The 27,055-nt window shown below is 41.9% G+C and overlaps 1 protein-coding gene across 2 annotated transcripts in view; it reads left to right on the forward strand.

The window, feature by feature from the left end:
* SGPP2 (sphingosine-1-phosphate phosphatase 2) overlaps positions 1 to 27,055 on the forward strand; it is an 81,934-nt gene that overhangs the window by 36,797 nt on the left and 18,082 nt on the right. The window contains exon 2 of one of the 2 annotated variants that reach the window (XM_069727663.1): positions 13,136 to 13,294. The exons of the other annotated variant lie outside the window; for it this stretch is intronic. Within the exon in view, the coding sequence (XP_069583764.1) occupies positions 13,136 to 13,294 (159 nt within the window). The remainder of the gene's footprint in view (positions 1 to 13,135; positions 13,295 to 27,055) is intronic. 2 annotated transcript variants of the gene reach the window in all.

Genomic DNA, 27,055 nt, shown 5'->3' on the forward strand with positions numbered 1-27,055 from the left:
AATTCGCAGGCCCTTTCTATAAACCCTTCTCATACACAAATATATGAGGATAGACTCATGTTAAGACCTGGTCCGACTTGTCTATCTAAGGTAGCATTGAAGTTTCATCGAATCGTCAAGAGATTGTCCTACCCTCATTCTGTTATAACCCTAAGAATTCGGAGGAAAAGAAGTTTCATAATCTTGATGTTGGAAGGGCAATTTTACAGTATTTATCCATGACTAGCCATTGGAGGAAAGCCCAGTCCATGTTTGTAGCCTTCCAGAGTAGTAGGAAGGGTTACGGGGTAACAAAAGGTACCATTGCCAGATGGATTAGGGAGGCCATTAGTTTAGCTTACTCTGCTAGTGGTGCTCTGATCCTAGACGGCATCAAGACTCATTCCACCAGAACCGTAGCGACCTCCTGGGCAGAGAAAGCTGAGGTATCAATTTAGCAAATTTCTAACACCATTACCTGGTCCTCACCATCCACCTTCTTTAGGCACTATAGATTGTATCTAATTTCCCCGCTGACTTAACCTTTGGTAGAAAGGTGCTGCAAGCGGCGGTGCCTCCCTAAGTCGCTTCAAATTCTCCAGAAGTCTCTCAGGTACCCTGCCATGGGTGAAGGGAAAACGCCACGGCTACTTACTGGTAGCTGTTTTTTACAAAACCCATGACAGCACCCATGCATCCTCCTAATCCCCCCCCCCCCCCCCCCCGCTTTTTCACCTTATGGGCGTGCACTATAATTTGGGTGTTTTATAATGTGGTGTTGGATATATGTATAAATTAACCGGGAGGTCCCCTCATGCTCTGTAACCAACTGAAGTGGGGGAGCTGTACCGCCCTTTTATTTCAGTAGGTTCTTGTCCTGGCTGGGCAAATCCCTCTCTCAGGTGTGCTGTCATGAGTTCTGGAATAACTGGCTACTGGTAAGTAACCTTGTAGTTTTTCAAGAATTTTGCCTTGGCAGCTGGATATCAGTTTCTGGAGTAAATTCTGACCAATGACAGCCATTTGTTGTCTAATCAGTTCTTGGAGCTTATCACAATTTGTGTTTTTGTTTGTCCACCTGCTTATTAGGGAGTTTCCTGACCATGGACCTAAAATTTTAATGTTTTGTGCACCAAGCCACTTATTGATCATATGTTTCTTGTGACATGGTCACCATCAGGAGAGAAGAAAAACATTGTTCCTCACCGAATTACTCCAGTATCATTGAGAGAAGTTGCTCTTGGAGGATGTTTATGTAACGTAGCACAGGGCTGTAGCCATGGGCAAGATGTTCGTTTTTTTTCACCCAGCAGATTACACGAAGGTGGGGGTCCTGGCTGGTTGTGTGAGCTTCGCCTAGAAGGGCGCTGCTCCCTTGCAGGCCGCATGATGCCGGTGACTTTGGCTAGCCAGGACCAGATGTTGAATAGTTCAATGAGGGAGACCGCCAGTTCAAAATAGTCTTTTACTAAATGTCCAGTTGGTGGGAAAGATGCACAGTAGATAGCAGGTGCATAATTTCACAAACGTCTCCATAACCACATGGAGCATTTTCACACAGAGTGTCTTTACTACTTCCAAATGTACTTGTTTCTGCCTCATCTAGTCCCTTTTCCTTCACCACACCCCAACTCGATACTATAATCCAGTGTGAGTTCTATTTTCAATCCGCGGTTCTGCGTCCTATCTTCCTCTTAAAGAAACTAGTCTGCCACTGTTTCCGGTACTTAGCTTCCCGGCTTTTGACGCCTTGGAACTCACTCCTGGGGCACTCTCTGCATCTCATGTTCCCTGTTCCATCCTGACCCCTTACCTCTCTGAGTTATAAACTCGGGGCTGTACTGCAAGGCTTCCTGTCAAAGGACCTGTCTTCAGTTGATCACTCTATCCTTCTGTCAGTCTTCCTTTCTTTTTACTGAGAATCACACTATCCACTGTCTGTTTCTTCTCACTTCAGTGGCACCCACGTAGTGCGGGTCTGCTAACTGTCCAGAGCTTAGGTCTGCTTTTACTACACGCGGTGCCCTATCTGATGCCTTGACGGGAAACTTTTTCTTTCCCTTCAGCTTAACCCCTCCCATTCTGGGCTAGTCCTAATTATTATTTCTAACTCTCCCTACTCTCGAGCAGAACAACACCAACACTATTAACGCATATCGCAATATACATTATACTCAAAATACTTCAAAATGAGATCAAAATACTTCTGCAACAATACACATGTCTTCAAGGGGGAACGTGGTCAGCATGTCCATCTCCTTACATTTAGATCCTATTCTTCATTCATATCTGTGTTCTTAGGCAAAATTGTGAGTGGGTTCACTCTGTTGGATGATGCGCAACCCAACATATGGTTGCTTTGAAGTTCTTGATGATCCAATAAATAATTGATTTAGAGGCAATCTTACAAGCATCAATGTCATTGCCTGTAAAGCCTTTTTGATGCACAGTAATGATGACTGCACATTTTTTCTTGGAGGTAGCCATGTTTAATATAAGAATGCAATGATTTTACACATCAGCCCCTTTTTTTTTAAAGCAACCAGTCTGCTCTTGTAATTCAATCAGTATGAGAAAGTGATATCAGCTGCCTTGTCTTTGTTTTTTTCTTTCTTCTGAGTTAATGAGAAGATCAATGAAATTATGTCATTTTGTGGCAGGGGTGAAATTAAGTGGAAATAAGGCTTTTTTGATTAAGTAAATTTTTATGACAAGGAATTATTTTGCAATTCATCTGATTACTGTTGATAATCTTGTTGCCAACATAAAAACTGAAGCAGCAAACTCTGAATAATAAAACTTGTATCGGTCCCTAAACTTTTGGTCATGACTGTATATGACGCGTTTTTTTTTTTCTGCATAGAATAGTATGGTGAGCTAAACTAGGAGCTTACGGGAAACCTGTAAGAAAATGACTATAATGTGGCATATGCCACGGGAATCTGGAAGAGGAGGCATGCATTGGGAAATCCCAACATATAGTTCCTCCGTGAAAATACAACCAAGGCTGACACTGCTATATTACATATGGTTATGGTTTTCGTTTCTAATTTTTTCTCTACAAGGCTAACACTTGCATTTGAAGTTGCATTTTCTGTTCCATAACATAAAAAAAACAAAAACAACTCCGTAAGAAACTGGTCCATCCTATGAGGACTGCCAGACAGACCCCATTTGCTATAATGGGGTCTGGTAAGATTCTTTTTTGGCTGACCATCATTTTATGAGAAAAAATAGCGCAGCATGCATTAATGGAGGTAATGATACAAGTGTGAATTTACGCTAACGTGAGATTCCTACATCGATACCACTCTGGGTATGTCCACACTACACAAGGCAGGCTTATTGCAGAATTTTCTATATATCTACATGGGGTTTGGCTTCCTTCCCATTGTGTTTCTATTTCTTAGAGATGATGTTGCTAATGCTTTTAGAGCTGGACATTAAAAGTAGAGCACTGTGCATGTTACTGCTGCTGTTGGCTTTTATTAAGATCGATGCAGTCTACAAATTGTGCGCTTACATGATTTTCTTGTGGTTAAATGGAATAAGGACCTCCTCTCATGTTCCACACCTACCGAATCTGTATTTCTCCATGACCAGCCATGTAATCAAAATGCACTTAGAAAAAAAAAATCATTGAGACCAGACCCACGTAAATGAAATTACAGATGATCTGGCTGCAGATGATCAAGTCAGGAGGACAGACACAAACCTGAAAATGATTGGGGTGACACCGCTAATCGCGGCATGCTTGCTAACGAGTGTAATGCATTTCGGCTATCAAGCGCCTAGGTACGGTATGTTCTACTAGGAACACGAGGGACAAGGGGGCGGCAGATGTGGAGAATCTGGTTAGATGCTCCTTTCTATTTGTGCCGTCCACTATCCCCTTATTCTATGGGTGTGACCATTTGGCCGTGCACATAAGGAGGCCGCTAGGAGTGATTACAATGGCGTTCCCTGTATGCAATTAATACACATGGGTTATTTGGCGACAAGGGCCGTGCTGTGGAGCTGGGGAAATTCATATGACTGTCAATGAGCTAATCCACTGTCTGAAGATAATACAGCTCTGTGCTGCTCTGTGCAACATTCATTATGTACCATTAAATCTCATCTGTCATCCTAAGTATAAGATAACAGTGCAATTATTAGGCTGACTTCAGCATGTTCTTGCACTAGTCCATTCTCTTCTGATACAGCATCCACTTCAATTAACCCCTTCTGTGCTGTTTGAGTAAAAAAGAAAAAAAAAAAAGGAACTCTTTTCTATATTTTTAAAAAATAAATAATCAAGGAGAATTGGAGTCAATTATCCCATTAAAAATCAATACACAATTTTATTATAATATAAACACGTAACAGTTACAAGAATTTTATGGGTACATGTATAGATCCATGGGAAACTGGGCCAATGTCCAGGCAAGACACATATCATGGGTAAATACCATAAATAACGCTAATACTTTCCTTCTTCTCTTTCAAGCATGGGTTCTTGGTAACTTGTCTATGTCCCACTTTATCAGCACGGAAGGTATGATGCCCACTAGGACAACATAGGTCAAATTATCAATTTTGGGGCAATTTATGTCTCTATTAATACAAATCACATTCTTTGATATATATCAGCTATATTATTTATTAGTTTGACACAAACTGTCTTGTCCTTGCCTTATCCTCTGCCTTTTTCACCTTGGGTCATGATCATGGATCTGTACATGTACCCATAAAATTCTTGTAACTGTTACGTGTTTAATATCGTTGTACTTTTACATCAATTTTTAATGGCATAATTGACTCCAATTCTCCTTGTTTATTCATATTGTAATGAGACGCTAATATATGGGTACATTCATAATGGGAAACTGGTACATCTGTTCTATTCTTTTCTATATCTTTGAATGCTTTCTCAAGATTGTAGATAACAGGAGTCCAGAAACAGCGCCACAACTGTCAGTGGGTTGTGTCTGGTATTGCGGATTTGCTTCAATGATTTGCAATAGGATTCCAAAAATAACAAGAAATGCCCAAAGCGGTGAAAGTTTTTCTTCAATGACCATTTATATCCATCTTCCAAGTACAAACATAATTGAAAGTAAAAAAAAAATTGAAACCTAATATTCACCCTGATCAGACGACAAGTACTGAGTCTTTGTAGAAGATCGTCATCAGCTCCGGACTTCTGCAGTCGGGGTAGATGATGGAGATACAGGAGGAAGTTTCAATGTGTAACAACACGAGATACAATGTTGGGGGGACAGCACTGCAGTACCACCACATCAATAGACAAGTGTACTTGTGGAAGAACGTCGCCCCGTGTTTTCTAGCTCTAAAAGAAAACTTTTAATTAAAAGACATAAAAGCTGAAATGCAAGAGACTATCAGCTTCACCATTATGGGATCTATTGCACTATGGATTTGGCTCTTGGCATCATGGCTCATGAGATAATACCAGTGTAAACAGAACCTTATAAATGTTCTATTTCGTTGAGTCATTAGATCCTATGCCAGTCGTACCCTGGGCATAGTCCACTACACAAATCAAAGGGAGACCAGGATTCCAACTCTTGTGTCACTTATGTCTCTTTTAGACAGGCTGATCCCGGCTTGCTCCATGCAGGCCAATCTGCGTCACTTACTGGCCTATTCTACACACACAGCATTCATTAACCCCTTAATGACCGTCAATACATCTTTTAACTGACCTGAGATATAAGAGAATAGCCTCCCCATACAGGTGACAATCCAGCAGCTGTCAGCTGTCCACTATAGTTGACAACTTGCTGTATCAGCCACGATCAGTATTTGCACCTTTCAAATCTGTTTAACCCCTTAGATGCTGCTGTCAATAGTGACTACATCATTATAAATGGTTAACAGAGTGTGGGGGCTTCCTCTTTATCCAAATCGGTGCCCTCAGATCATGATTGTGTGGTCCTGATGTTTGCCATGGCAATTCATGACCAAATAGCGGCCTTAGAGTCTGACGGCTGTAGTAATCTGTTCAGAAGTTAGAGGCATTTAGGTGGTAAAAATACACATTTTCATTTCTGTCATGCCACTTTGCATTAATTCCTGTAAAGCACCTGAAGGGTTAATAAACTACCTGACAGCAGTTTTTGATATGTCAGAGGGTGCTGTTTTTAAAATGGTATCACGTTTGGGGGTTTCCCAATATATGAGACCCCTAAAGTCACTTCAAACATGGATAAGTCCCTAAAAAAATAAATGTAGTAAATTCCCTTGAAAAAATGAAAAATTGCTGCTACATTTTTAAACCTCCTAAAATGCTAACAAAGTAAAATAACATTTTACAAATGGTGCTGATGTAAAGCAGACATGTGGGAAATGTTATTTATTAATGGTTTGCTGTGGTATGACCATCTGGATTAAAGGGATAATCATTTAAATTTAGAAAATTGCAAACTTTTTAACATTTTAATTTTTGACATTTTTTATAAATAAACACAAAACATATTGACCTAAATTTACCATTATCATAAAGTATAATGTGTCACGAAAAAACAATCTCAAAATCACTGGGATTTGTTGAAGCGTTCCAGAGTTATTACACATAAAGTGACACTGGTCAGATTTCAAAAATTTGGCTCTGTCACTAAGAAAGTGCATTTTGATCAATAGATCTTGGAATAATAATAATTTCCACAATTGGATGTGTTTAAATAAGATGTTCATGTGCTGAGATAATCTTATAAATGTGCCCCTGCTGTGTACTGTGTAATGGCCGTGTGTGACCGTACAGGACCATGGTCTGATCATACCACAGCTCCTGGGGCAGGGGAGGAAGAAAAGAAAATACAGACATTACAGCATGGGATCACAGATGATTCTTTTTGTGAGGTAAAACATTTTCCAGTCTTTTTAAACAATGTTTTATTTCAAAGAAAGAATCAGCTGTGCTCCTGTGCTGTCCTGTCAGTATACTCTTTTGCTTCCTCCCCTGCCCAGGAGATTTGGTATGAGCAAACCATGTTCCTGCAGGGCCATTACACAGTACACAGCAGGGCACAGTTATAAGATTATCTCAGCACAGGAACATTTTATTTAAACACATCCAATTATGGAAATTATTATTATTCCAAGATCTATTGATTAAAATGAGCTTTTGTTAGTGGCAAAACCCCTTTAATGTGATGGTTCTGTGCCCATAGAATTTCATGGTATTGGCAGCACATTCCCTGTTTACATAGGACTGTGTTCTCCTAATAAAAATCCGATAACACTAGTCCAATTAATACAGTAGTGTGAGCAAGCTCTATGGCTAGGGTCACACCACTGTATATTTTCTCATCTGAGAGAATCAGGGTGATTATGTTAAGCATCAGTGAGATCCAATTTTCTCAGATTAGGAGAAAATGAGTAAAAAAAAATTCTCCATCTTTTTTCCATTCTGTCAGTCTGTGAAAATCAGATCACACTCAGATGTCATTCGAGTGTAGTCTGATTTTTTTTTTTTTTGACAAACCCATTGCATTGCTGAGTGTGACCCTAATATTGGATGCAAATCGTGCACACTGGGACTTCATTCCTCAGACAGACTCTGTCAAGGAACAAAATCAGACATGTGTACGGCATGTTAGAATAACACTGGTCTGAGTGAGATCTGATGCTTTGTCGGATCGCGCTAGGAGCAAAAACACGGCCGTCTGCACAAGCCCTTATGGTCATAAAACCTAGTAAGAAATCTTTTGAGTGACAGCACTGGAATCAGGGGTCTCTGTCACTTATCTATGCTGCCATATTTGAGGGCAGCATAAGGAAATACCGCCTGAGGTTCTGATGGGTTTGACTGGCCCAACAACATAACAGAGGGTCTTTTAATGAGCTCTGATACAAGAAAACTCCTCTGAAGCAGATTTCGTCTCAGCCTGTTGCTTCTAGCAATAATGCATTTCTGGTAATTCACAAGTAACTCATAATACCTTACTGATACATGTGTTGTGCTTAGTAGATAAGAGTAGAAACATTCAAAAAGGATACACAAAACAGGGAAAATCAAAAACCATGTGACATATACTCCCCTTAAAAAATATATATTTTATTCAAATATTCTTAAAAATACCACTTCCCAGTGAAAACAGAAAAAAATATAAATATGTACTTGAATCTACTAGGTGCACCTGTCCTGATACAATAACCCTGCGCTCGCCTGCTGTCCCTTCCTATCAGTGGAGGTTGGCACCCTGATAGATAATTTGGCGCCCCCACTCCGCGACGGCTGACACCTGCTAGCCCTGTTAAGTAGTTAATCAGCTATAGGGGGGAAAACAATGAGCAATTGAAAGAGATGAAGAAAGCGTAGGGTAAAAGAAAACTAAGGTGCACACAAGACAAAAAATATATATCAACCTCCTATATTAAAGTCCGATAGAATACTATAGATATGCATTTAGGACACACAGATAATTATGCTCATGGCGTGTTTTTTGGTGGTATAGCGATCATATTGCACTGCTGAGAAAAAACAACTATGTGCATAGATAATAAGGAATTCAAATAGGAGGAAAGATATAACATAACAACTGACCTGGTTCAGTCTAAGTAAAATACCTGTGCATGACAGCACCCCCCTGTTGAAAATAAACAGTACTTATAGTCTGTGTATTTAAACAAATATGATGAACTGGAGGTCACAGATGCAGGTGCCCTGATGCTGAGGCAATGCTGAGGCAGGTCTGCATCTGTGACCTCCAGTTCATCATCTTTGTTGCCCCCTGAGGAACCGTATGACAGGGAAACGCGTCGGGGCGTTTTACTGACAGCTAAGTGTCTGTTTTGGGGTTAACACCCCCTTTCACCAGCTGTTTTTTGTAACCATTTACTCTGGTCTATTGTACTGTGCATGCATTTATAGGCACCTACCACTAGTTATGTATTTTTAGTTGTGTCTGCATATCATTCCATCCAATGTGCAGCTGAGTACTTTTTGTTCACTGTTCCCTCTTATCCAGTACTGCATGAGGAGACTATTGCGGGCCTATAGGGACCAGTACTTACATTGAGATATGCAATATTTGTTGAACAATATTTAAATACACAGACTATAAGTACTGTTTATTTTCAACAGTGGAGTGCTGTCATGCACAGGTATTTTACTTAGACTGAACCAGGTCAGTTGTTATGTTATATCTTTCCTCCTATTTGAATTCCTTATTATCTATGCACATAGTTGTTTTTTCTCAGCAGTGCAATAGGATCGCTATACCACCAAAAAACACGCCATGAGCATAATTATCTGTGTGTCCTAAATGCATATCTATAGTATTCTATCGTCCTATATAGGACTTTAATATAGGAGGTTGATATATATTTTTTGTCTTGTGTGCACCTTAGTTTTCTTTTACCCTACGCTTTCTTCACCTCTTTCAATTGCTCATTGTTTTCCCCCCTATAGCTGATTAGCTACTTAACAGGGCTAGCAGGTGTCAGCCGTCGCGGAGTGGGGGCGCCAAATTATCTATCAGGGTGCCAACCTCCACTGATAGGAAGGGACAGCAGGCGAGCGCAGGGTTATTGTATCAGGACAGGTGCACCTAGTAGATTCAAGTATATATTTATATTTTTTTCTGTTTTCAATGGGAAGTGGTATTTTTAAGAATATTTGAATAAAATATATATATATTTAAGGGGAGTATATGTCACATGGCTTAGTAGATAAGACCATCTAAGCACCCGCGACCAATCAGCGATATTGGCGCGGGATTCAAACACCGCTACATACATATTCTAGAATACCCGATGCGTTAGAATTGGGCCAACATCTAGTGCTATATAAGCGAGGTGGCCAAATGCACTCTGGGCCCACACTGTTTTCTTGGGGGATCTTTCCAAACTAGCAGCACATCACATCTATTCCATATATGGCTGACACATATTAATAACTGCCCTTTTCTATGTTTCTCAATACTCCTGATCGACACCAAGTCCTCTTTACATTGTGCTTCTGAGTCTAATAAGTGACATTTCTAAGGCTATGTGCACACGATGCGGATTTTGCTGCGAATCTGCAGCGTTTCTGCAGCTGCGGATCCGCAGCAGTTTCCCATGAGTTTACAGTTCAATGTAAACCTATGGGAAACAAAAAACGCTGTGCACATGCTGCGGAAAAAACTGCGCGGAAACGCAGCGGTTTACATTCCGCGGCATGTCACTTCTTTCTGCGGATTCCGTAGCGATTTTACAACTGCTCCAATACAAATCCGCAGCTGTAAAACCGCAGTGAAATCCGCAGAAAAACCACAGAAAAACCACGAACCGCTGTGGATTTATCAAATCTGCTGCGAAAAAATCCGCAGTAGACCAGAATACGTGTGCACATAGCCTAAACATTCATGGTTTTCCACCATTATGATGGGTGTCATTCTATTTTCTGCACATGCGTGTGAATGCAGTGATTGAGCAATGGTTATTCAGGAAAGGTTTATCCATCAGGATCCTGGAAAAGATGGGTTACAACCGGTTTGTATTCATCACCTGAAAAAAATAGGATGACTCACGGACAAGTAATCTTAGAGAGCATTACTCTTCCTATATTAAGGCCATTACATTTATGTCCCTATCTACTATTTTAATAGGTGATATGAAGTGTCCATGCCCCATCTAGTATTTTAATAGCTTGTATGTATCGCTGTTGAATTAATAACACTATATAAGTGAGTATAATAAAGAAAAAATATATAGATCCAAATCTTATAAAACAGTACTAGTGTTCAAATGTGTTTGTGATAATATTCAATAATTTACTATTTTTAAGTGAGATTTTAATGCCAATGTTCCTTTCCAAGTCAAGGTTTTGCATCTGAAATTCACAAGTGTTTTTTTCATAAGTTTATTCTCTTATATTGCTATGAATTATTGCAGTAAGGCAGCTGCGTTACCACATTCAGCCACAAGGGGCACACAGTGTGACCCGCACGGACAAATATTTATTATTTATTTGGTATATTTAATTTATAGCAATAATGTTTATGGAGTTGGTAAATGGTTTTGTAAAGTGTTTGCTTTATGCAGCCGGTATTCTTTTTTAAGCCTGGTGTTAAATGTCATTAGCTTTGCTCTGACAATGAGCCGCTTTATCCGAGCCTCTGTGGTATGGCGCTGGCACCAGTTATGCTCATCTGCCATGCTCCTCCACCCTTCCCCATAGATCCTCGTTATCTCTAATGTCTTAAAATGATCCCGAGACTTCCTGCCTATTTGTTCAGCAATTTAGATGAAGTCTAGGAAAGGAAGGATTTAATGTGCCAGCAGCTGACACTGTGCTTCCTGGGTTAATATGGATGGTTCTAAAGCATTAAGGATGCCTATTAATTCAGCGGCATCACATGTCACCAAGAACTTAACTAGGGCACAGGCCAAAGTCATTGATGACAATACCAGAGATTCATGTCATAACCAGAACACACTGTCACCATTTACTAATAGTCCTTTCAACTCTTCAAATCTAATGGCAACCTGTTCCACATCACCAGCATGGAGCCTTCCTTCTTACGAGACGAGAGGTTCAAACATGTTTATCAGTATGGCTGTTGTAAAAAAATTAGGTTCAAATTCTAGAATGGGGGATTCTCATTATCCTGATTGTTATCCTTAGGCTATGTTCACACTGAGTTGCTCATATTGTTTTTTTTTCTTGTGGCGTTCAAAAAAAAATAAGTTTTTCAAGCAGGAACCACTTTAGGAAACAATATCAGATGGATATCCTTTTTTGGGGGGAGGGGGTAAGGTTTTGGAAGCGTTTTTATTTTTCACGAAATTGTTTTGAAGAGTTTTTTTTTTTTTTTTAATTAGAATCTTGGAACTATTTTCTACAGGTGTTTTTTAAAACCTTTTTAGAAAAAAAAAACTTAAAAAAACTTAAAAAAACTCCTAATATCAGCAAAGCAAATTTCCAATAGAACTGAATGGGAATCGTTTTCTACGTGTTTTTTAATGAGGATTTTAGAGTAGATTCGCTCATAAAAATTCAGTGTGAGCATAATTTACGGAGTCTACTGAGAAGATTTACAGATGGATCTTTTTTTACCTTTCTCTCTTGATTCCAGATATTATGAGATGAGTGGCCCTACAAGATAATCAGTATTCTTTTATGTTATTCTGTGAGCAAAAAGGTTTCTTTTTTTTTCTTTAATGCTCGATGTCTTGTCAATCATTTTAGGATGTGTTGAGCAATAAGGAAAAGTAAAGGAACTATCTGTATATGAGAATCTGACTGTGCTTTAAAGGGAAATGTTGGGGGCAAGCCGTTCTGATAATTATAACTTTAATGAGGACCTCTCACCATTTTGAGCATGGTAAACTGGCCACATCATGAAATTAGTAGCTGCAGAAGTGAGTAAAGGGTGGCTGTATATATGTTTTGACGCCTGATTACTCTGTTGCAATGTAGGACATTGGATTATGATTTATATTTATATACTACCATCCTTCATGATGTGATATATTGTATATACATTTGTCCATGCACCTGTCTTGTGCGTTCCTGCTTTTTTCCCCTCACGTGTGTATTTCCCCCTTTTCCCTTACCTTGATATTTGACCAATATCTGGGAATGGCGTCTTTTCTGCCTCTGTATGTATACTTTAATGACTTTTTGTCGCTACCTAATCACAACTCCCATTACAGCAATAGCATGTCGGAGTCCATCGACGAAGCTGTGCTGTGCAGTTCTGGCCTCCGCCAACACCGGGGACAGTTGAGCGGCAGGGGAGCCATCCCCCACCGATCAGACATTGATGACTTATACGAAGGCTAGGCCATCAATGGTCAAGTCTCTGCCTGCCCCCTTAATGTATGAACACAAGCCTTTATATACTGTAAAGTTGTAAACCATGAGTTGCTGTAACTGTATGTGGCTCAGCCCAGGTCTCTGCAGCATGTCATCGAGGCAAACGAGGATTATTACATTATTAATATTATACGATGGGCAGAAGACTACCCCAAATGTAATGGGGAAAAATACCTTGTAGTTTGTGAGCACAAAGACCAACCTGTCATGTGAGAATTTGCTATAAGGAAGGTAACCATGCGCAGTGCAGGACCAGAGAGCGCCACCATGAGATATCAAGGTTAGTCATATAGAGTCACAGTTTTCCAGATCTTCTTATAATTTCTCTGTTGTTTTTCTTTGCAGGGTCCGAAGAGAAATTATGTGGTCAGCAACTATTTACTGTATTACCTCTTCAGATTTGCTGCTGCACTCGGCCAGGAAATATTCTATATCACATTCCTTCCTTTTACATTATGGAATATAGATTCTTTTATTGCGAGACGACTGATCATTGTCTGGTTTGTAAGTATCAATCGGTTCTGAAACTCACAACTTGAAATTCATGTTGGTAAAAAAAAATATCAGTGTCTGACCCAAGTAATGGACATAAATCACTAATCTCTGGCTCCAAAGCTGCTACCTATATTTAAAGGGGGTTGTCCGAGACTATAACATTAATGGCCTATCCTTAGCATAGGTAATCAATGTCTGATTGTGGGGGAGCGACATCTGGCATCCCCGCTAACCAGCTGTCCCTGATGTTGGTCGGCCGTAATGCTCAGTTACGGAGCTACACAGTACCGTTGACTGACTGTATAGTGACCACGGTCTGGTACTGCACATCTACAACCTATACAAATATATAGGAGGTGAATGTGCATTAACAGGCCGCAGCCACTATTCTGTTGACTGAGCTGCTCTGTGCAGCTCCGCAACTGAGCAGTTCAGATGACACCAACACCGGGAGCAGATAATTGCCAGATATGCTGGGTGTCGCAACACCACCAATCAGGCCATCAATGTTAAAGTCCTGGACAACCCCTTTTAAAGAGTTATTACAAAATTGGTTGGCTACCCCCGGTGATGGCTCTGTTATCCAATCTCCTTCTCTTCACTGAAAAAGGGATTAATGTGGTTCTTTATACAGGAGCTCGCTTAGTCTTTTGTATACCTAGAAAATCTTGCAACCCATACATCACAAGAGTGGCTAGCTACTGTAACACCCCAGGTTCCTGGTTGTTACAGTGGCATTGCTTTCCTCACAGGGAGAGTGATGTCACGCTTGGAAGTGAGAAAGGATCTCTTTTATCAGGTAATCACATGCATGCAACATGTTCATACTCCAGGCCAGAAGGGGGAGCTCTGATGCAGCTTGTCGGTGGCTCCCCTATATATACTCTGGGCTGCAGGGGAAGTTAGGGAGTGAGTGCCAGACAACAAACTGGGACAGTCTGTCAGAGAGACAGAGGAGAAGGGACGAGAGGGGCCGTGCAGCCACGAGAGTGCTGCAGGTCCTGGAAAGAGACAGAAAAGAAAGCAGAACAAGCTATAGAGAGCGTGTAGTGGAAGTGAAGCGCAGGAGAGTGAAGAACTGGGGGGGTTAGCTGCGACTGAGCTACCTCCCTACTGAGAGCAGACACTGGTAGCCGGAAGACCGGGGTTTGGAAGGACTCCACGTCTCACAGCAGAAACCGGCAGGACAGCTGGATTACAAGTCACCTGTCCGCCCTTACACCTGAGGACACAGTAGCGCATAGAGCCCGGGTCGTGATAGAGATCCTCTAAAAAGGCTCGATCTACCTGTTGCACTGGTAGTGTCCTACCAACCTGGAGGACAGAAAGAACGTGAGGACCTTGTGAGAGGCCTAAGGCAGCAAGGGACTACACCACAGCACTAGAAGGAAGGCTGCCATAACATCACCCCATTGGACCCCTTTAAACAGTGTCAGTCACCCTTTACCGAGTACCACAGGTGGCGTCACAAACTTTTATTACCTTACAAATACCTTTTGGCCGGAGTCACACATGCGAGAAACACGTCCGTGTCTCGCATGTGAAAAGCTAGCTCTGGCGCCGGCACTTGGGAGCGGAGCGTGCGGCTCCATGTGTTGCTATGCGGCCGCACGCGCCGCTCCGAAGTTCCGGCGCCAGAGCTTGCTTTTCACATGCGAGACACGGACGTGTTTCTCGCATGTGTGACTCCGGCCTTAAAGACATTTCCTTAACATGGGCGCCCAGGGCCACGGACCGGGTCACCCCCGCAGTGACACATCCCTTTAAGTACTGGACCCGGTATCAAGTACCCTACGGGCGTTCCACTACTCTTTCCAAAATACTCAAAATGGAGGACCTCATCACCCAGGAACAAGACTGGGTTGACAAACTTCTTGGAACATGAAGCTCTCGCTTCCTGTTAAAGAAATCTAATTAATCTTTTTCTTGTTCTGAGAACAAACCAATACCTTTTTAAGGACCTCCCTTTCTACCTCCCTAGCTCACTTCTACCCCATATGATTGGATTTGTGGAAATTCTGACATTTCATGCACAATTGCTAATAAAAATTGAACCATAAAATGTTCACATCTATGTTATCCCCTATCTCTAGGAACCACCTAGTAATCCCAAGTGCTGGGTTTTGTTTGATTGGACCGGAGGTACACTTCCTCCAGCTCCTCTCCATTCATTAACTATGGGATTGCTGGAAAATTAGGAAAATGATTAGGACTAATGGAAATATTCTCTGTTGCTATAGGGTAATGTTGTTAGCAAAGCAATTATTCATTTATTGTACAGAAAAATGCAAGCACAATAATGTATGGGAGCTGAATTTTCAAGGATTAGAAGAATTTTCCTGATCATGTCAAGATGATTTGGTTGGATCGAAGACAAATTGACCCATATATGTGCTTTTTTTTTTTAGAATAGGTAACACACATGGCAAAACAACTTTTTAATTCATGGAGTGATTTAACCTTTTTATATAAGATGGTTTAATACAATTAAGATTGACATCATTTTATTTTGTGAGTTTACATAATATTAAGGCAAAAACTTATAAATTGAAATGTATAAATTGAGATTTTGTGGGTAATATGAAAAATGATTCCTGCGCTAAACTCTAACAATAGTGTTATATAAAACCTCAGGGAATGTCCACAGGTCAGGCCAATGGTATGGAGGTGATATGATACACACTGGGCAGCTCTTGGGACTTGTGGGTCTGCCCGTCCTTTCCCACTGTGCTTTTGGGATTTCTCTTTTTCTGAATACTTGTGGTTTTGATAACATCATATTACACAGATGATTGTTTTCTTGGATTATAGAAGATTGGCAGCAGTAATGGAGATATATAATACATGAGGTTTTTTTCATGTAGATGGACACAACACATGCTCAACATTTTGAGTTTGTTGTGCAGAGCATATGATTTATACTACACTAGATGGTGGCCCGATTCTAACGCATCGGGTATTCTAGAATATGCATGTCCACGTAGTATATTGCACAGCCCACGTAGTATATTGCCCAGTCACGTAGTATATTGCCCATGCATGTAGAAAAGCCGCGGAGACACCATCACATGTCTCTCAACGCAAGCAATAAATAGCCAGGTCTTTCACTGGGAAGGAACAACCACGGGAAGGGCAGCATCCAAAAGGAAAACCACCTATGCGAAGACATGGTATCCATCCACAGACAGCTGTTTCGGGGTATTTGCCCCTCATCAGTGTGGAGTAGGAAACTGGCTATTAGGAGCAGTGCCTGGTAAAAGGACTATAAACATAAGGATGAATGACCTCGGGGAGATCAAAACATCCAACACCGCGGAGACACCATCACGTGTTTCTCAACGCAGTGATCCAGAACACTGCCCCCATCCCTTATGGGAAATATGCAAATGCATGTAGAAAAGCCGCGGAGACGCCATCACGTGTTTCTCAACGCAAGCAATAAATAGCCAGGTCTTTCACTGGGAAGGAACAACCAAGGGAAGGGCAGCATTCAAAAGGAATGGCATAGGTGGTTTTCCTATTGGATGCTACCCTTCCCGTGGTTGTTCCTTCCCGGTGAAAGACCTGGCTATTTATTGCTTGCATTGAGAAACATGTGATGGTGTCTCCGCGGCTTTTCTACATGCATTTGCATATTTCCCATAAGGGATGGGGGCAGTGTTCTGGATCACTGCGTTGAGAAACACGTGATGGTGTCTCCGCGGTGTTGGATGTTTTGATCTCCCCGAGGTCATTCATCCTTATGTTTATAGTAGTATATTGCCCAGTGACGTAGTATATTGCCCAGTGACGTAGTATACAGTTAGGGCCAGAAATATTTGGACAGTGACACAAGTTTTGTTATTTTAGCTGTTTACAAAAACATGTTCAGAAATACAATTATATATATAATATGGGCTGAAAGTGCACACTCCCAGCTGCAATATGATAGTTTCCACATCCAAATCGGAGAAAGGGTTTAGGAATCATGGCTCTGTAATGCATAGCGTCCTCTTTTTCAAGGGACCAAAAGTAATTGGACAATGGACTCTAAGGGCTGCAATTAACTCTGAAGGCGTCTCCCTCGTTAACCTGTAATCAATGAAGTAGTTAAAAGGTCAGGGGTGGATTCCAGGTGTGTGGTTTTGCATTTGGAAGCTGTTGCTGTGAGCAGACAACATGCGGTCAAAGGAACTCTCAATTGAGGTGAAGCAGAACATCCTGAGGCTGAAAAAAAGAAAAAATCCATCAGAGAGATAGCAGACATGTTTGGAGTAGCAAAATCAACAGTTGGGTACATTCTGAGAAAAAAGGAATTGACTGGTGAGCTTGGGAACTCAAAAAGGCCTGGGCGTCCACGGATGACAACAGTGGTGGATGATCGCCGCATACTTAATTTGGTGAAGAAGAATCCGTTCACAACATCAACTGAAGTCCAGAACACTCTCAGTGAAGTAGGTGTATCTGTCTCTAAGTCAACAGCAAAGAGAAGACTCCATGACAGTAAATACAAAGGGTTCACATCTAGATGCAAACCATTCATCAATACCAAAAATAGACAGGCCAGAGTTAAATTTGCAGAAAAACACCTCAAGAAGCCAGCTCAGTTCTGGAAAAGTATTCTATGGACAGATGAGACAAAGATCAACCTGTACCAGAATGATGGGAAGAAAAAAGTTTGGAGAAGAAAGGGAACGGCACATGATCCAAGGCACACCACATCCTCTGTAAAACATGGTGGAGGCAACGTGATGGCATGGGCATGCATGGCTTTCAATGGCACTGGGTCACTTGTGTTTATTGATGACATAAGAGCAGACGAGTAGCCGGATGAATTCTGAAGTGTACCGGGATATACTTTCAGCCCAGATTCAGCCAAATGCTGCAAAGTTGATTGGACGGCGCTTCATAGTACAGATGGACAATGACCCCAAGCATACAGCCAAAGCTACCCAGGAGTTCATGAGTGCCAAAAAGTGGAACATTCTGCAATGGCCAAGTCAATCTCCAGATCTAAACCCAATTGAGCATGCATTTCACTTGCTCAAATCCAGACTTAAGACGGAAAGACCCACAAACAAGCAAGACCTGAAGGCTGCGGCTGTAAAGGCCTGGCAAAGCATTAAGAAGGAGGAAACCCAGCGTTTGGTGATGTCCATGGGTTCCAGACTTAAGGCAGTGATTGCCTCCAAAGGATTTGCAACAAAATATTGAAAATAAAAATATTTTGTTTGGGTTATGTTTATTTGTCCAATTACTTTTGACCTCCTAAAATGTGGAGTGTTTGTAAAGAAATGTGTACAATTCCTACATTTTCTATCAGATATTTTTGTTCAACCCTTCAAATTAAACGTTACAATCTGCACTTGAATTCTGTTGCAGAGGTTTCATTTCAAATCCAATGTGGTGGCATGCAGAGCCCAAATCGCGAAAATTGTGTCACTGTCCAAATATTTCTGGCCCTAACTGTATTGTCCAGCCACATAGTATATTGCCCAGTGACGTAGTATATTGCCCAGTGACGTAGTATATTGCCCAGCCACGTAGTATATTGCCCAGTCACGTAGTATATTGCCCAGTCACGTAGTATATTGCCCAGTCACGTAGTATATTGCCCAGTCACGTAGTATATCGCACAGCCACGTAGTATATTGCCCAGTTACGTAGTATATTGCCGAGTGATGTAGTATACAGCACAGAGCCACATAGTATATTGCACAGCGAAGTAGTATACAGCACAGAGCCACGTAGTATATTGGCCAGTCACGTAGTATATTGCCCAGCCACGTAGTATATTGCCCAGTCACGTAGTATATTGCACAGCGAAGTAGTATACATCACAAAGCCACGTAGTATATCGGCCAGTCACATAGTATATTGCCCAGCTACGTAGTATATTGCCCAGCCAGGTTTGTCACAGGTGAAAAAATAAAAAATAAACATATACTCACCTTTCCGAAGGCCCCTTGTAGTCCACGGCAGCTTCCGGTCCCAGCGTTAGTATGAGCGCAGGACCTGTGATAACGTCGCGGTCACATGACCGTGACGTCATGGCAGGTCCTTCTGCCATACCATCTTTGCCACCGGAAACTGCAGCGGAAGATGGCGGCCGGCGGGAGCGGCTCAGCGGACTACAGAGGGTGAGTATAGCAGGTTTATTTTTTTTAAATTATTTTTAACATTACATTTTTTACTATTGATGCCGCATAGGCAGCGTCAATAGTAAAAAGTTGGTGACACACAGGGTTAATAGCGGCGGTAACGGAGTGCGTTACCCGCGGCATAACGCGGTCCGTTACCGCCGGCATTAACCCTGTGTTAGCGGTGACTGGAGGGGAGTATGCGGGCGACAGGCACTGACTGCGGGGACTAGGGGGCGGCCATTTTTTTCCAGACTGTGCCCGTCGCTGATTGGTCCCGGCAGCCATGACAGGCAGCTGGCGAGACCAATCAGCAAATAAATAACCGTGACAGAAAGAAAGAAGGACAGACGGAAGTGACCCTTAGACAATTATAGTATCATAGTAGATGGTTCATAGAAAGTAGATGATTATTATCTATCAGAATTATATGTATGTTTTCTATGTCCAGAATATTGATCCATTTACTCCGATTATATTGTTGTATCAGAAGGCAGTAACCACCTACAATCTGGTCCAAACCCATCAATATCAGATTTGTGGAGGTCTGACTAGCTGGTCGATTGAGAGGCTAGGATACCACGTGAAGTGGCACAGCTCTGTGCTTTGTGTACTGGCCGATATTGGTACTGCCGCACTCATCGCCCTCCCATTCCAGTGACCTGGAGTACCAATCGTGGCCACAACACAAAGTACAAAGATGTGCCAGTTCCTAAGAATAGCTGATCAATATTAAGGACCTGTAAAATCACTTTTACCCCCAATATTGATATACTATCTAATATTATGGCTCTTCAATTTCGGGCATAAGGATAGTCAAACCAGAAATCTGCGCCTGCTATTGGGACTAATTGCTAGTGCAATTAACCAGTCATCCCAGAACCTACTCTTGAATAGTGGCGAAACGTGGAAATAGTTGCACTATTTATCCGACTTATGATGCCAGGAAAATGGCACAAAGCAGCCAATAATAAATTGAACCTCTTAAAAAAAAAAAAAAAACCCACCTGTCACCAGGTTTTTCCCATGTAAAGTAGGGCCAGCCCTCGTAAGCCCGATTTCACAGCATTCTATAAGGCTGCATATAAGTCTGCATAACACAAGAAATAGCTTTTATTACATTCTCCTATGTGGTCGTCACTGGTCTTCTTGATCTCTTCTTGGAATTGCTGTACTTCCATGCTTTGTGTGGATGTTGCGTCCTACGTCATCCACATAGGGTCACGCACCTGCCCAGGCACACCTCTCTTTTTGCCCTGCTGAGGGCAGAGCAAAGTATTGTAATGAGCATGCACTGGGAAAGGTCGAAGAGCGCCGGCGCATGCGCTCTGCAATACTTTGCTCTGCCCTTGGCAGGGCATAGAGAAGTTCGCCTGCGCAGGTGCATGATGGAGGTGGTGAGGTAGGATGTGTCATCCACATGAAGCAAGGAGGAGGATGGCGATCGCAAGAAGAGAAGAGGCGCTTGATCAAGACCAGAGATGCTCATTGGACCGGACCGCCGCATGGGTGACTATAATAGAAGTTACTTTTTGTGTTATGGAGCGCGAAATGGGGACTTGTATACAGCTTTATAGTACGCTATAGCATAGGGCTTACAGGGGCTGGTCCTACTTTACATGCGGAAAACTGCTCTGATGGCTGGACCTGACCAGCTTTAAAGTCTCTTCGGACCTCCCAATGCGCTAGTGGAAAAGCTGTTTTAGGTCATATTCACACTTTATGTTTTTGCAGCATTTTTTGTGGCTTTTTACACAAATTAAAAGCTGTTTTTTACAATATTAGCAAATGCAGTAAGAATTCAGAAAGTTCCTGCACATGATTGCTTTTTTTGTTTTTTTTCCTGAGTGAATAGAAAAACAGCTGTGTTTTTTTCAAAACTGAAGCGTGTCACTTATTTCAAGATTTTTGCAGTGTCTTTTTCACCACTGAGAAATTGGGAAGCAATGAGAATGCAAAACTGCTGCAAAAACGAAGCCATGCCTTTTGCTGAATAAAATGAACATTATTAAACATGTACTGTAGAAAATGACACAAATAATGAGCAGCAAAACCTTCTTTTTCTAAGCATCTTCTTTAGGGCAAACAGAACAGGTTTTGCCTGCAGAGAAAAATGCATCAAAAACACAACGTGTGAACATGGCCTTACACAGCAACATTGGAGAACGCTCATTTTGGGCCGCCCATGGTCTGGATGGTCAGTCATTTAGCTGCACAGAGGTCCCCAACTCCAGTCCTCAAGGCCCACCAACATGTCATGTTTTCAGGATTTCCTTTGCATTGCACAGGTGATGCAATTATTACCTGGGCAAGACTAAGGAAATCCTGAAAACATGACATGTTGGTGGGCCTTGAGGACTGGAGTTGGGGACCCCTGATTTAGCAGCACACCGCCCATCAACAAGCAGAAAATAATCAGACATGGGAGTGAAGCGTTCCTCAGCACAGCATGAAGCAACCTTGAAATTTGAATAGTTTTAAGTGTTTTCTGTTTTTTTTTGTTTTATGGAATTATATACAGGAAATAAAAATAAAACAAAGAGAGAAAAGTTCTACAATACAAACCCTTCTGAATTTCCTAATTTTCTACTGAGTATATTTAGTATGGAATCTACTAGTGTACCTGCCTATTTCCTATCGTGACCGTCTGCCCGTGGCTGCAGAATCCTTTTCTAATGCTTCTCATGTCCTTGTGCACGCACAGCTATGGGCACGCCAGGTCGCCCCATACCTACGCCATTACCACGCACACAGGGATGCGGCCGTCTGCTTTCCAGTCTATGCCTGATCTCCCTCGCTTCCTATGTTTCTCCTTCTACAGCCAGACTTATTTTTAGCCACTTCGTCAGCCCAGAGTCTTCTCTGGTTCTGTTACCATAGAAACGTCTGTTGGAGGTACCGGAGTCGCAGCCAAAGGCTTCTTCCTATGCGTTCTATGCAGGGAATATGCTCGTCTCGCTGTGAATTGCCCATCTCTTGAATCCAGCTAAGGTTAAAGATGGACGAATAAATGTGGCAATGAGCTAATGATCATCTGGCATAGAATTGCCCTGCTAATGAGCTCGTGACTGTATACAGTATGTGTATTGTTCATGTAGTGTCGACAAATTGGCAATTCTTGGATTATTTGTGACATCAATAGATCTATAGAGGCATCATAGCATTTATTCATCCACTAATGCGAAGCCTATTACTCCTCCCTGTGCCACAGAGGATGCCTCATTGAAGGGAAACTGCCAGCAGGTTTTTGTACTTCATCTGAGAGCAGCCTGATGTAGGCAGACAGACCCTGAATCCAACCATATATCACTTACATTACTGGGTGCAGCCGTTTTCACACAGAGCTCTTAGAGTTATCATGCAGCAGAGCTGAGAAAGCTGCCCCCAGGCTCTGTATATGCATTGTTTATAGACAGTGAGCTGCTTATCACAGGAGGGGTTGGAGTCAGACCAACATGCATATGCTGATGTAGTCCAGACAATGATGCTCACCAGGTGATAAAACCTTCAGCGTTTGTAAACACCACACAGCTGGACATGTGACACATCGCTGAAACTTGTGCTTTAACCCCTACCTCATGCTGTCCCCAGATTACCTAGCAAAAGCCTGCTGATATATTCTCTTTAAATATAACCTAAATTGATTTTTGTTTCTTTAGAGACTTCACTCTTAAAAGAAAATACAATTTGTAGTGTTTTATTTGCTTTTTACACTTGCCAATGTTTCCTGCTATTTTATTTTTCTCAAGGAAATGGTGACACCCAGTTGTCAATTTAATTATAAATGTCTAAGGAAAATAACTGAGAAATGACATGATGTAGAAAATTATTGTTAGAGCAGCATCTGCACGATTTTTCCTGAATTTTCTCAGTAGGGGCACCGGCGTGCTCCCTCACATGTCCACCCTGCTCCGATCCCCACAGCGTCTATTTCCTTCTATGGCCTGCATATGATGCCTAGGTCTCCTGGGAGTGTTCTTAGAGAACGCGCACTCCCCGCCTTTTAAAGGTGCAGTGCGCACTTCTGAAAAATGTCTCCAGCCAATGGCTGAGAGATATCATGTATTTAAGGCACGCTCCCCTATAGGAAGGTGCCTTAGCAACTTCAGCCTCTAGTTTGTTACAAGTGTGCCTAGCTGTAAGGTCCCTGTATCCGTGCTTCCTGATCCTGTTTCAGTGCGTGCTGCCTGTATCTACATCTGTTTTCCCGTCCATCCTCCTGATCCTGAGTCTGTTCGTCCTGTCTGAGCCTGTTCCTGATTCCATCCTGCCTATACCAAGTCCCGGTCCCGATCCACCTTGTCCACACCTGTTCCGCGGCCCTCACCTGTCCAGTCTGGGCCTGCTCCTGTGAGCCCGCACCTGTCCGTTTTGCGTTCCTGACATTTGCTCTCTCTGTTCCTGTATTCCAGCACCGTTCTGTTAATCAGCCGTGCAGTATCCGTCCTGCAGCTATCCAGTTTTTGGCTGTCCTGACTCTCCAAATCCATCCCTGCTTCCCCACACCCCTTTTGGGGGTCAGCTGTTACAGCTCTGGGGCCTGTCCTGGAGTGGTACCTGGCGTCCACTGGGGCTCTAGTGAAGAACTAGGTGGTCGCTTAGTCATGCCGCTCCAGGCTCTCCTCACACAGTGGCACTGTGGTTCCACGACCACGTACTTGACAGTTATAAAAGATTGTCATTAATTATAGATGAATAGCAGGGGCTGAAAGGACCATTCTATTTATTCTATAAACTCCTGACATGTCTCCGAATATCCAAGCAATACATTTTGTGTATTTTTTTTTTCTGAAAAGGAGAAATGGTCAAAACAAAAAAAACAAAAAAAAACAAAAACGCAGTGCTTTCAGACCTCCAATAATGCAAAGAAAACAAGTTCATAATCATTTAGAAACAACAATACTAATGTTTTAACTCAGGAAGAGTTCAGAAATCAATATTTTGTGGAATAACCATGATTTTTAATCCCAGCTTTCATGTGTCTTGGCATGCTTTCCACCAGTCTTTCACGCTGCTTCTGGTGCAAAAATGTAAGCAATTCTTTGTTTGATGGCTTGTGACGATCCATCATCCTCTTGATTACATTCCAGAGGTTTTCAATGGGGTTCCGGTCTGGACATTGGGCTGCCCATGACAGGGTTTTGATGTGATGGTCTCTTAATTTTTGCCAGAGCTGCATGTATCAAATAGGTTCCCTCCATATATACAGGTCCTTCTCAAAAAATTAGCATATAGTGTTAAATTTCATTATTTACCATAATGTAATCATTACAATTAAACTTTCATATATTATAGATTCATTATCCACCAACTGAAATTTGTCAGGTCTTTTATTGTTTTAATACTGATGATTTTGGCATACAACTCCTGATAACCCAAAAAACCTGTCTCAATAAATTAGCATATCAAGAAAAGGTTCTCTAAACGACCTATTACCCTAATCTTCTGAATCAACTAATTAACTCTAAACACATGCAAAAGATACCTGAGGCTTTTATAAACTCCCTGCCTGGTTCATTAATCAAAACCCCCATCATGGGTAAGACTAGCGACCTGACAGATGTCAAGAAGGCCATCATTGACACCCTCAAGCAAGAGGGTAAGACCCAGAAAGAAATTTCTCAACAAATAGGCTGTTCCCAGAGTGCTGTATCAAGGCACCTCAATGGTAAGTCTGTTGGAAGGAAACAATGTGGCAGAAAACGCTGTACAACGAGAAGAGGAGACCGGACCCTGAGGAAGATTGTGGAGAAGGACCGATTCCAGACCTTGGGGAACCTGAGGAAGCAGTGGACTGAGTCTGGTGTGGAAACATCCAGAGCCACCGTGCACAGGCGTGTGCAGGAAATGGGCTACAGGTGCCGCATTCCCCAGGTAAAGCCACTTTTGAACCATAAACAGCGGCAGAGGCGCCTGACCTGGGCTACAGAGAAGCAGCACTGGACTGTTGCTAAGTGGTCCCAAGTACTTTTTTCTGATGAAAGCAAATTTTGCATGTCATTCGGAAATCAAGGTGCCAGAGTCTGGAGGAAGACTGGGGAGAAGGAAATGCCAAAATGCCTGAAGTCCAGTGTCAAGTACCCACAGTCAGTGATGGTGTGGGGTGCCATGTCAGCTGCTGGTGTTGGTCCACTGTGTTTCATCAAGGGCAGGGTCAATGCAGCTAGCTATCAGGAGATTTTGGAGCACTTCATGCTTCCATCGGCTGAAATGCTTTATGGAGATGAAGATTTCATTTTTCAGCACGACCTGGCACCTGCTCACAGTGCCAAAACCACTGGTAAATGGTTTACTGACCATGGTATTACTGTGCTCAATTGGCCTGCCAACTCTCCTGACCTGAACCCCATAGAGAATCTGTGGGATATTGTGAAGAGAAAGTTGAGAGACGCAAGACCCAACACTCTGGATGAGCTTAAGGCCGCTATTGAAGCATCCTGGGCCTCCATAACATCTCAGCAGTGTCACAGGCTGATTGCCTCCATGCCACGCCGCATTGAAGCAGTCATTTCTGCCAAAGGATTCCCGACCAAGTATTGAGTGCATAACTGAACATTATTATTTGTTGGTTTTTTTGTTTGTTATTAAAAAACACTTTTATTTGATTGGATGGGTGAAATATGCTAATTTATTGAGACAGGTTTTTTGGGTTATCAGGAGTTGTATGCCAAAATCATCAGTATTAAAACAATAAAAGACCTGACAAATTTCAGTTGGTGGATAATGAATCTATAATATATGAAAGTTTAATTGTAATCATTACATTATGGTAAATAATGAAATTTAACACTATATGCTAATTTTTTGAGAAGGACCTGTACAATCTTTTATCATTTTACATTTGTAAACCCTCATAGACTGATATAATTTTTCATAAAGGGGGTCGGTCCCCCCAAAAACTAAAAATGTATACATTTATATAGAGAACTTGACCCCTATAAAAATCATACCTAATGTATATAAAATTAGTATAGGCAGCACTCCAGGTAGATAAAGTGGAAAAGCGATTGATATTTATTGGTCCGTGTGCAAGCATTTTAGTTCATAGTTAGTGATGAGCGAATACTCGTTACTGGAGATTTCTCGAGCATGCTCTGGGGTCCTCTGAGTATTTTTTAGTGCTCGGAGTTTTAGTTTTTCTTGCCGCAGCTGAATGATTTACATCTGTTAGCCAGTATAAGTACATGTGGGGGTTGCCTGGTTGCTCGGGAAATCTCGAGTAACAAGTATATTCGCTCATCACTATTCATAGTGTGAACCAAAAAGTTGCCTTGGGTCCAATAAATATCAATCATTTCAGATTTTACACTGAGTGCTGCCTCTAGTTATTTTTATACACAGTACAAGTATCATTTTTATTCGGGGCTATGGTTTTGCAAATACCTTTGATGCTTGGCTCCTATACATTTTTTTTGCTAGTTCAACTGATTTCTATTTTGGTTTATACTTATACCTGTAAATTTTATTTATCTTGTTTTATGCAAAAAAAAATTGCTTATGTAAATGAGGGCTCCTCAGTGCACCCTTGGTGTGGCCAAGTGCTCGGTGCACGGTTTTGCCTGCTAAATTGCCCTCCTTCGCTCCTCCCCTTATTATTGATGGCACTCCAAGGAGCACTGTCTGTATTGAATCCTCATCCCTGCAGGAGCTG

The sequence above is a fragment of the Ranitomeya imitator genome, chromosome 5, assembly GCF_032444005.1.
Source record: "Ranitomeya imitator isolate aRanImi1 chromosome 5, aRanImi1.pri, whole genome shotgun sequence".
Lineage (NCBI taxonomy): Eukaryota > Metazoa > Chordata > Amphibia > Anura > Dendrobatidae > Ranitomeya > Ranitomeya imitator.